Source organism: Dryobates pubescens, chromosome 3 (assembly GCF_014839835.1).
Source record: "Dryobates pubescens isolate bDryPub1 chromosome 3, bDryPub1.pri, whole genome shotgun sequence".
NCBI lineage: Eukaryota > Metazoa > Chordata > Aves > Piciformes > Picidae > Dryobates > Dryobates pubescens.
Window position 1 is genome coordinate 41180745 of NC_071614.1, and position 12177 is coordinate 41192921.

Genomic DNA, 12177 nt, shown 5'->3' on the forward strand with positions numbered 1-12177 from the left:
GCATTTGAGGGGCCACAAACAAACACCGTGAATGTAGTTAAGGTTTTTCAGGGATGATGGCTCTGCTTTGATGAGCTCGTGGGGTATGGGCAGCAGTACATTTCAGAAGAATCCACTTAGGCTTGAATACAGCCCCACACAAATCATTACTTCAGTGCCTCCTATAGCTGTTTTCCGTGGGCTGTCCTGGCAAGTGTTCCACTATTGCAGTTAGCAAGGACACACTGTTACAAAAGTGATGTCAACTTTCCTGTTAAACTGGGACTTGTGTAAATCGAAACCCCGAAACCAGGTGGAACTGACCCAGTTTCAGTAATAAATTGATATTCTGTCCTGATTTGTGACAAGATTCCCAAAGGTTTTGTGCTGCTTTGGTCTCAGACATCACAATCTACAGGTGCATCTGGAGGCCAGAGCTGGCTTCTGCCTGGGACTCAGTGTGGAGCTGCTGGAAGGCCAGCCTGGACATGGCAGAAGGAAAATGTGAACATACCTTTCTGTAATAAAAATCTTTGGCTTTTGCTTTTCATCTGCCTCTTCCCCTTGCCTTTTGATTGCATGGGTGCTCCCAGGGCCACATGAATCACACAAAGTATACCTGGAAGGAACTTGGAGGACCAATACTTTGTTAGTTGCCAATGACCTAAAATCCCCTTTAAAGAGAAAAATTGGAATACTTTCTGAAATGGAACTCTTACTTTGGAAAAGCTCTCTTGTTTTGATTGTATTTGTTTCACCTTCTTCTGAGACAGTTACTAAGTACTGCAGGAAATGGCAAGTTTGTGAGATGAATGGTTCGGTTCCCACTAGTACCTGCAGAAGAGGTAATTAAGTTGGCATGCTAATTTCTACTTAGTGTGTGGGCTGCTTCTCTCGGTGTTCCAGCATCTTAGGTGTGAACTGAAGGGAAAACAGCTAGCTCCTCAGGATTATGTTAGGCAAATTATCAAATATGATAAAAATGCCTGTTTCATGTTACACTCTAGAACAAAACCCCATCTTTTCTTGCTCTGTATAGGGAGAGATTCTGGTTGTAGTGTGTAGTATCAGCAGAAGCTGAGGAAGGCAGACACATTTAGAACTGTGGTGCAAGGGGATGTGTAAGAACTTTACCCTCTTTAAGGAGAAAAGCAAATGTTATGTGATTTCTGTGGCATTTTAGATTAATAAATCATCCTTTTTTTAATCTTATAATTTTGTTCTAGTTAGTCACCAACTAGAGAATTTACAAGAACAAATAAGAGTAAAGAGGAAAGGCCAGGGTGATGATTAACCTGATTTGTAATTACTGCAGCTGTAGAGTGCATTCTGCTTCCCATTAGACAGACAGTCGCCTCTCCTGGAGTTGTAAAATCGCATCTTTCCCTCAGAACACAACAGTACAGAGCACACATTTGTTTTATGGTACCTAGGGAACATTCTGTGCATAGCTTTCTTGGTTAAGCAAATGTGTTTTGAAGGTGTCCCTTTTTTTGGACACTGAGTCCACCCCACTGCATGTGCTATCTCTGTTGCTGATACTATATTGCCAGCTGATATTAATTCACTTTACTGGTGGAATATAGTGTGGTTTGATGGAGAATTGTTAACTATTCCAATTCCATTGCACACTTACCAGTTATTTTCTTTGAACAAGTTATGAACTGGATCCTTGACCAGTATTTTCTCAGAGGGTTTTGCGTCTATGCTTTCTTTGAGGATTCCCTGAGTTTTTCTGAAGTGATTTCTTTTGGCTTAAGAAAGCAATAATTTAGTTCAAACTTAGACACATTAAAAATCAGGAATTTGGATGGTAATTTTACTAGATCTAGCATTAGTTTCTTCTAAAGAAGCATTAGTTTTGTCCTCTGTGGAGGGAACCCATTCACTTTGGCAGCAGTTTTCAGGACCATGCAAAGACAGATCCTAAGACATCCTTTTCTGTTGTGAGCTAAGCGCCTGCCTCTAGATATTACTTGTGCATTCACAGTATTACTATAATCAACCTCTTGTTATTCTTGAAGCTTTGCAAAGCTCTGATAATGTTAACTGAGTTGCATTATGGTTAAGTGGTTAATCATTTGCGTTTTTATTGACTTTTAACAAGTACACAAATAATGCATGCCATCATTACCAGTGAAGTACCATGGGAGAGGTACAATTCACAGAATATGAGCACAATTTTTTTCACAGCTAAGGGAGAACAGTGAGATCAAAATGTAGAGGGAGAGAAAAAACATGCAATAAACCCCTCTCTTCCCAATGTACTAATTTAATATATGATTTGCACCTTATTTTTCTCCATTGCTGTAATCAGTGATGAATTACAAGCTGTGTTGATTTGGTAAGTTACACTTGGACCAGGTCTTCTGAGGAGTGGCTGAGAGAACTGGGATTGTATAGCCTGGAGAAAAGGAGGCTCAGTGGAGACCTTTTCAGTCTCTATACCTCCCTGAAAGGAGGTTGTAGCAATGATGGGGTTAGTCTCCTTGCCCTAGAAACAAGTAACAGGATGAGAGGAAATGGCCTCAAGTTGTGCTAGGGGAGGTTTTGGTTGGATATTAGAAGAAAATGCTTCATGGAAAGAGTTAACAAACACTGGAACAGGCTCCCCAGGGAGGTGGTTAAATCCCCATCTCTGAAGGTATTTAGGACAAGAGGGACATGGTTCAGCACCAGACTTGGTACGGTTAGGTAATGGTTGATTCTATGATTGTAAAAGTTATCAATGACCTTTAAAACATTAATTCCCCTCCATAATATATTTTCTAATTAGTGCTGCCAAGGGGTTAGTCTGTTGAAGAGAAACAGAGAAAATTAGTAGAAACCAGATATAAAAGAGAGCTTTGCATGTTAGAGCCTTGTGCTGGATTCTATGCATTTGATACCCGGCAGCAGTAAACAGGTCTCAGGTTTACTAACTTGGAGTCGACAGCAAGTGAATGTGTTAGGATTGATGGGACTCAAATAAAACTGGGGCCTGGCAAGATGCCTGTTTTGAAGAAGCCTTGCTACATGTGGTGTAGTGTTTCACAGACAGATCCCCATTTTGCTTTGGATTTTCTACTGAATTACCACCAACCTGTGAAATGAAGCCTTCAAAATGTATGCCAGAGGCCCAGCAAAGCTGCAGTAATGCCTTGGAAGATGAGTCAGCAGCACCCGGCCATCAGGGCCAGCCTCAGGAGCTGATACCTTCATTAACAAAGTCTGTCACATCTGTTGCTTGGGGACCTGTTGTTCAGCTGAAATGCCAACCTGGATGGCAGCTAAAATGAGGTCAGTATTTCACAGTGAGTTCTTCACTATGTATTAGGATTTTTTGTCTCTGTTTTTTAAACCTCGAATAAAGTAAACTCAGTTTGAACACAGATTCTTCCTTTTTCCTTTAGCTTTCCCCCTACTCACTGTGTAGGCTGCACTACTCCATACCTGTTGCAATTTCTTCTATTTTTAAGGTGACATTTAGTGCTGCTGGGTAGGCCAGAAATAGGAAGATAAAGAGGGGAGATGGACAAAAAAGCCCTCAAACCTCAGCTTTTGTTCAGTATTTCTTGGGAATCTTAATCTTAGCAGATTTAGTTTTCCCACAGGGAACAATCTGAAGTGTAAATTCTTGTAAAATTTATGTTTTAGGATGAGGTGGGGAAAGCCAGTCTATGTTTTTATAGATCAAAGCCAAATGATTATTTTTAATGTTTTACTTTTGTAATACTTTGCTTTTTAATGTTTTTAATGAAGGCTGTGTACATTAATGTGTTGCCTGCCAAAGGTGTTGGGAAAACATTCAGCTGGGAAAAAGTTCCTGGCTTCTGATTTATGGCCTTCATGATGTTAAAAATGCTCCAGCTCTCCTGCAAGTCACTTGGACTTTAGTTTTGCCTTCTGAGCTTGCATAGCAACACCTGTTTGCTGAAGGTGGGACAGTCATGAGCTGATATGCCTGCAGGTAGGGCCTGGCTGCCTGCCTGCTCCCCAGGGGAAGGGCTTCATTTAATTATAACATAGGTCAAGCAGTGCAGGCAAACGCTGCTATTGGTACAAATCTGCATGAAAAGCTGGTGATGGAAATAAGCCTGTACTTGAGTGCTAGGTGAAATGTGCTCCTGGAGCACTGAGGGAGTTCACATTTGTCTCTTAATGGCTCAGTTTATCAGGCTCTGTCCTGTAAACTTAGGAGCCTTTTAGATTTTTGTGTTGCATTTCTACCCTTCCATCCCAGCCTGGAAATCTCATGGCCACGACTGTTACATTTAGGTCCCTGCTGTGTTCTGGAGGGACAGCTGGCTGTACAAAGACCATCAGGGGAAGGTTTAGCAGGAATACGGACTTGCTGTGCCACGCCAGTGCATTGTTCTTGGGGAAAGCAGCATCCTGCCTGCTGCTGTGACAAGTGCAGGTGCTTCCTTGGATCCCCTTTGCACCTCACAAACATGCTTTTAGGGCACAAGCCTGCAGTACCTTGGACTTCTGTACAACAGCATTTTATCTGCCTCTGTGGACACTCACTTTTTAACCTGGCACTGGAAACTGTCTTGGGCATCTGAATACTCTTTAATGGCCAAATGTTGTAAGGATTGAAGGCAAACTTTCACAAATGTTTTAGGCTCTACTTGACATCTGCTATAATACTAAAAATCTTGTGTAAATACAGCTATATTGATAGAAAAGGTTCCATTGAAATAAAAGTAAATAAAGTAAATAAATTAAGTAACTAAAAGTAAAAGTAAAAGCCCTTGTGTGTCAATATAGTAAGAAACTCTGGACTAGGACTACATTGTTTTAAGTAAAACTGTGTAGTTACACTTGAAATATTTATGGCTTTATTTATGACTTTGAGAGCAATGTGCTAGGCATTTTGAACAGTCCACATGTTTTTGGAAGCCCCAGTTTTAGATGAGAGGTGTTGACTTCCATCACTTCTCCCTAAATTATCAGCATTTGTGGTGGGACCTCTTGCACATTTGCTCTCTGGTTTGCTGGTAGTGGCTGGTTGGATTTCCGCCTATGCCTGCGGGAGATAGGGCAGCGAGTCAGTGGGATGGGGACTGAGCTTCTCCCACAGAAATTGCCCTCACAGAAATTACTATATGACTAAAAACTTGTGAAACAACAGTAACAAAACAAAGGCAACATTTTGAAATGTTTAATGAGGGGACAGAGTGGGAGGAGAAGAGAACATGGATTCCACTGGAAAGGAATTTCAAAGTTCAAGAGAAGAAAAAAAAAAAGAGAAAGCATTTGTGTGAATGTTATCTGCAGCTTTAAAAATGAAGCAATTATTACATACTGAGACTATGCATATGGAATTGACCTTTTAATTTCACTGGTTCATGAGGGCTAGAAGCTCCTGCCCCTGAGGGAAAACTGACATCCTTTGCCTAATACCATCTACAGAAACTGACTTCTAGTCCCTAGCCCTGCTGCTGCTGCTATGCACATTTGTCTTACAGCGGGGTATTAAGGTGCCAATCACAGGCAAAGCATCCTTATTTATGTTACAGCCCTCCAGTGCATAGCCCAGACAACCATTTATCTTCCAGTAATACCCAGTGCACTGATAAATGGGCAAGGAGCCACGTTACACAGGAGATGTCAAAATCCTCAATATTGACAAGTAACATAAACTGAAGCGACAGGAATTGGCTGTTTAACGAACCTTTTCACAAAGCCTTCGCTTGTTCTCAGTGTGCTGAAGCATACATCTTTCTGCGTCCGTTGCTAAATACTGAATGAGAGCTTCTGTGTGCATGTGTTACTTTTTCAAGTGAACAGCCTTGCAGATAAATAAAGAAAAGCGCCCTCCTTTTCATCTGATAGTAATCTGAGACTTTTCCGTTACATGAGGCTCTTAACAAAAGATTGTAATTCCACCAGCTTTGCTCAGGAAGATACCACTGTCTGCTGCGGCCACGGCGGCACATTGGGAGCGGAGGGCTGGGGACCCTGCTGCCACCTTGTCCTCTGGGGCCCAGGGCAATGTGGGCTGCCCCCAGCGGAAGAACTCTACAGCCTTGCATGAGCTGCCCTGCTCTTTCCCTGCTCTGCCGCCCCTTCGCCCTTGGTACAGCCTTCGTTTCCTCCACGGTGCTGTATGGTAATCAAGTGACATCAGCCCGCGCCCAGGCGGTTGCTGATTATATTACAAACCAGCAGAAAGGTCTGAGGTGTGCGCGGCTCCTGGAATCGCTGGCAAGGACGGCAGCGCGTGGCTCCATGCTTTTACTTTGGGCTGAATCGCAGGCTGCCTTTTTTATCTGATTTCGTTTCGCCAGAGCCAGGCAAGCATTTGAAACGAGATTGGAGCACTCGATAGTTGCATGTAGTGGAGCAGGGGAAAAACCCTCGTGGTGCTTTAAGTTTGAATCCGTTACAGACAACTCACCGCCAACCCACACTGCTGGATTTTGAACCGAAGCTGTTATTTACTTAGGGCTCAGTGAGAGCATTTTCTTTGGGGACTGAAGCCAAACTACTGAGGAAACTGGGATTTACGTGGATGTCTGGTAGAGAAACCTGTGGTTCCTTTATGCTGCAGTTCATCGTATCCCTGTGTTACCTGTAAATGGAATTACAAAAATCAACCAGTATGCCTGGGCCGTTGTCCCCAGGTTATGCAGCTCAGGTGCCGTATAACTATAACCAGTTAGAAGGAAGATTCAAGCAGCTACAAGGTAAGCCTGTGCAGGTGGTGGTTTTTGGTTTGGTTTGTTTTTTTGTAGATGTTGCCATGATATGATTCCCATAAACATATTAGTCTGGGCTTGTTCTCATTGCATCAAAGTGCTAATGAGAGAGGCCAAAAGTGGTGGTGTGGGAAAAAGCTTTGTGTTTTTTTAGAGATACCATGTGGCTTTTATCTCTCTGAAGGTGTCCTTAGATTTACACAGTGTTAAGATCCATGTCCAACCTCAGAGCCACTCAGCATTACAGATCAGGACTAAGTAAGACCAAGTTGCTGAGAACAATAAGGGGGAGTGAGGCAGTGATCTTCCTATTTATTTTATCTTTAAATAAAATACAGTTGTACCTCTGGAAATTAATCATAAAATCCTGACTTTGGGTGTCATTTGCAGTAGGAGAGCCTTTTCTGACCCTCTGTGTACCTCCTGTAACAGCGGGTGGCTTAACTTCTCTAAATGAAAGCCAGTTGCGTAATTTCCAAATAAATTAGTTTGCTCGTGTTGTAGAAGATCTCCAAGAAAGCTTTCATACAGTTAAACATTCCAAATTGTCTTCATTTTGTATCACTCTGCTTTCAGAGAGGAAGAATGTCTAATGTTTTCCATTAAATTCTCTGTCTGTGTGAGAAAACAGACGTTTCTGTTGGGAAATGGTCCTGTAAAGGATAAGGCAAGGCCTCTGACCCGTGCTAGAAACCCAGATTATTAGCAGGGCAGTGGAGGAGGATTGTGCCCAGCCTCAAATGTAGCAAAACAAGCTCTGCTGTTTCTCTGTGTAAGGCATGTCCCAGTGATGAATGAACTCTAGCATAGCAGTTTCAAAGTAAAAAAGGATTTTTGACCCAAACCACCTCCTCCTCTAGATCCATGTGACTCAGTAAATAATCCTGGAGCAGCCTGAGTACTGTGAAGTTCATCCTTTCTGTGCACGTTTCTTATTTTATTCTGGTCTGTGCCACAAGTGTGGTCCTGTGGTTTCTGTCAGAGAGGGAGGAAGAGCCTGGTTAGGGCAAAAAGTTTTCTTATTTGCTGGCTCAAGGAGGGAAGGAAAAAATATCTTTCATTCATAGTACTTTGTTTATCTTGTAAACTAGCTCACAGTAATGGTTGCTTACTGGATACAGTCAGATAAAATGACAGCATCTTAAACACTGGGAATACAGACATTCCTCAGGCAAAGCATGGAAAATCCAAGCTCTGACCTTGCAAACACAGGAGGGAATTCGCTAGAGGTTTTATCTTGGATATCTGTCAGATCTTAGGCTGTGGTATTTGTTTTTAAAAGAATGAAGTACACTTGTGGAGGGAAAAAAAACAACACCTGGTCACATCTCTTTCTTTGCTGGTGAGGTTAGCAGTCTAAAGAAGGCAGATTTTATCATTTTCAGGGTCATTGCTTCAGGAATCCATTATCTGTGTGTTTACATCATATTCAAAGAGGAAAGCAGACAGTGTTGAAAGTGCAGAAAGTTTTCCCTTCAGTGGAATGCACTGTGTCAATTAAAAAAAACAACCCCAAAACAAACCAAAACACCACAAACCAACAAACTTCCAAAAAACTTGCAATAATCTCCCTGAATGTACTGCAATTTCCTCTCACAAAGAGAAAACGCAGTGATTCTCCTGTAATTGAAAGGAGGAACTTTTGCAGTAAACCATCCCAGAGCTGTTTACTCGTTGGAGAGAAGGAATACAGGCTTGAAAAATAGTACTGCCAACGATCTTGTTCCGGGTGGAATTTAGGTACAGGAAATGTTTTAAATTAGGCACTAGATACTCCGTGAAATGCTGCATAACATGCAAAATACTGCATGCTGTAAAGGGAGTGGCTTAGCTCTGCTGGCAGAGAAGGTGTCTTCCCTTGCTTTAATGGGTTTTTGTTTGAAGAACATCTAAAAAGCCAGTAATTTGCAGTTGTAAAATGTTGAGATGTCTCTTGTCTTCTTGCTAGAAGGCTCTGGTGAAAACAGTGTTCTGTGGCACTGGGCATTGCTCAGTGGATCCAGACTTAGACCCATCAAGGTTAGGGTGAATACATGTAATGGTTTTCAATTATGAAATTTATCACCATTTTTGCTTTTGAAACTATACAAACAAGTAAGAACAGATTTGTTTCAGACCTCCTTTGCTTACTGGTAAAATGTACCATTTGAAGTTTTCCTGCCACCTTGTCTTTTGTGGTTTCACCCTTCTTGGCTGCAGTAGGAATTCTTCACAGTTCCCAGAGTTTTCATGTGAGTCTACAGCTTTGCACTAGATACAGTCTAGTATTATAGAGGTACTGCATAGATCTATTGAAGGTTTTGAGTTTTCCTCAAAAAAAGCACTTGGGAGCATATTGTTTTGACTAACAGAGCAAGTGCTCAGGCCCTGTGTGAAGCAGGGGTGTGAATCAGCAGTGTGTAGAGCACAACTCTGATCTCCTCTTTCCTAGGGTAGACTATATTAGACACTGCCAACTTCACAGAAGAGAGGAGCCAACCTAATTCTACCCTAAAATGCTAGGGACAAAGCCAGTTCAGATCACAAGTGATTACCAAGGCACTCCTACATTCCACCTCTTCTAAATGCCTTGAAGTGATCATTGTAAGGAAACTCTTGTTATTCAGCTTGGCATTTAAAGCAGATTTTCTAGCCCTTCTCTCAGTGGGGTGAGTTGTGGGACTACATAGAAGGGACCAGACTGGCTTCTTCTGCACCTAGGAAGGGTCACCTTGAAGCTCCTGTTTGCCTTGATGGGCCGGAATGAAGCAGGATGTGGCAGAAGAGACTGCTAGCAGCGAATCAAGGCTGCCTTTGTGTCAAAAAGAAACCCTTAAGCCTCGTGCGTAACAATCCAGAAGTTCGGCACACTCAGTCCTTGATAGAATGTCAGTGCAGGTGTGGGGAGAAAAGTGCTTTGGCAAGTTCTGTTTCCTTTATTAAGGTTCAGTAAGTTCTTATTATGGTTAGTTCTCCTGGTCCTGGAATGATAAGTGAGAGTATCTGTGGTTGCTATCATTGTGAACCTAGGTGTGGAGTTTTAGTTCTCATGGCCACTTGTTCAGTAGGAAGGGGATCATATTGCAGGGCTGGAGTAGCTCTCTGCAAGCAAAGACAGAACCCCAAAACTTGTTTGTGGAAAATGCCTTGCGCAGTGTATGTCAATACAGAAAATTTGTCCTGCTTAGTCAAGGAATTAAATGAAAAGCAAACCAGACATGTTATAAACCAAGGCTGTCTCCTGTGCTATGTGAACAGGACCAGATCCTGTGGATTGGCTTGGCATGGCTGTAGGAGTTGGCAGAAAGAAATTAATGCAAGCCAGGAATTTGGAAGGAGATCCCTGCTGCTGTATCACCTTCCACAGCAAGGCAGGAGTGTCAGTGCCGCAGGGAAGCAGCTATCATCACTGCTTGCGGGCTTCTTCCCACCTGGTTAACAGGACAGCATGGGATTTATTGACAGTCCTGGAATTTACTAGTTTGGTCACTTTATCAGCTCCGGCAGTGTGTTTGGAAAGTTTGGTCTCAGCTCTGAGGCTGTGCCTGAAGTGTGAAATTTCCAGCAGTAATTATGAATGTAAAATCCTGGGGGATGGGGCTGAGCTAGATTTGTACTCCTGATAAATCTGCAGCGGAAAGCCAGCTTTCAGAGGAGCTCTGTGGTGTGCCTTGCTGTGTGGGGCATTTTGATTTTGTATATTCAGATTGGAAATTTTAGTGAAAGCCTGATGTGTTTTGAGGAGTAGGCTGCCCAGGTGGAAGCACCTTTATCATATTACTCCTTTTGAGCCATGCGAGAAATAATACCGCTTGAAAAACTTGACACCTGATGTAGTGACCACTGGAATAAGCCTGTAGAAAAGAAAGGTCCTTCCCATCAGAGGCATTTAGCTTGCCTTTAGGTCCATTCTAAACTGGTTTATGGGAATGGAAGACTTGACTGTGGCTACACAGCACTCCTTGCACTGGAAAACGAAATGCAATTGTATGAGTATCTGGGATATCTGAGGCAAAAAACTTGCTGTGATATCAGTCCCTTTGGGTGGGGGAGCTCCTTGGCCGTGTAATCCTTTCACCTGCAGTGACCCAAGAAGTTTGATGTGTGTTCTTTTGGCATAAAGAGATACACAGTTTTAAGTGGTCAATGGTAATCTCCTTTGATAATATTGGGATGCGTATGCAGAGTGGTTTCTATCTAGGCTGCAGAGTAGCAGGGAAATTTTTGTCTTTGTCTTTTTGTATTCTAAAGCAAGGCTTCCCCATAGCTCTTCTGCAAGAAATCTTGTCCTCAAATTCCTGCCTGTGCCCAAGAATAGCTAGGGAGCTCCTCAGGTTTGCAGGACTTGCTGAGCTGCTGTACTGCTCTGGGTCAGCAAGATCTTCATCTGCACCCAGGATTCTCAGAAGATATGTGGATGGTGAATGTCCTTTGAAAAGACAGTTTCCACAGCAAGATTTACCTTTTAAAGGGTTTCAGTCTCCTGCGAGCAGTGACTTGCATAGCTACAGGCAGTGATTATGGAACTGAAGGGCATCCTACTTTGTCTACCAAATTGGTCACTGGCATTTCTTGTCATGGTAATTTCTGTTAAAGGTGAAACTTGAGAAGGCTGAATTTCATTACTGATTAAGTGTTTCTGGTTTACATGGATTTTTTTTTTTCTTCTCCACCATTTCAAGACCTACTGAAATTGCAAATATATTCATATTCCTGTGGTGAATTTTGCTGATGCTTCTGAGCCTGCACGTGTCACAACATATCTCAGTCTTCTGATTTTTGTGAACACATGAGCACAAACTACATGGTTGGAAGACTTGCCACAATTGCAAAGACTTTTAAAGTGATCTCTAATGCAGTGTTTTGAATTTCTGTGCATTTCTGTGACAGCTGGGCCTTGATTCCTTCCAATGTAAAGATTCTGGCAAGTACACTTGATTCCTAGACTCTAGTTTAGGGCATTTTAGCAATCTGAAACAATGATGTAGCTGAATATTGGTGAAAGTCTTCTTTTTTTCTGGAAATATTTTAAATTTGCAGGCTATAGAAGCAATTTTTGCCAACTAATTGAGGGAATAATTTAAGGATTTAACTTGGAGGAGGTGACTGGGTGAGCATTGTAAATAACATAACCAGTTTCTTTGTTAAAACTGATGTTTGTAGCAAATCACTCGCCAGGAATTGAATTTGTCTAGTCATAAAACCAATTAATTGAATTTTGACTCTTTACACATCCCCTTGTAGCACAGAACTGATAGAATAGAGTAAAGTAGAATAGAATTAACCAGGGTTGGAAAAGACCTTTGAGATCAAGTCCAACCTATCATCCAACACTATCTAATCAACTAAACCATGGCACCAAGCACCCCATCAAATCTCTTCTTAAACACCTCCAGTGATGGTGACTCCACCACCTCCCTGGGCAGCCCATTCCAATGGGCAATCACTCTTTCTATGAAGAATTTCTTCCTAACATCCAGTCTAAACCTTCCCTGGCACAGCTTGAGACTGTGTTCTCTTGTTCTGGTGCTGG

General features: G+C 42.2%; 1 protein-coding gene across 5 annotated transcripts in view; it reads left to right on the plus strand.

Moving 5' to 3' along the window:
• SPTBN1 (spectrin beta, non-erythrocytic 1) overlaps window positions 1-12177 on the plus strand; it is a 138416-nt gene that overhangs the window by 50257 nt on the left and 75982 nt on the right. The window contains exon 1 of one of the 5 annotated variants that reach the window (XM_009902065.2): window positions 6121-6653. The exons of the other annotated variants lie outside the window; for them this stretch is intronic. Within the exon in view, the coding sequence (XP_009900367.2) occupies window positions 6545-6653 (109 nt within the window). The 5' untranslated portion in view covers window positions 6121-6544. Of the gene's footprint in view, window positions 1-6120; window positions 6654-12177 lie in introns of those variants that run through there. 5 annotated transcript variants of the gene reach the window in all.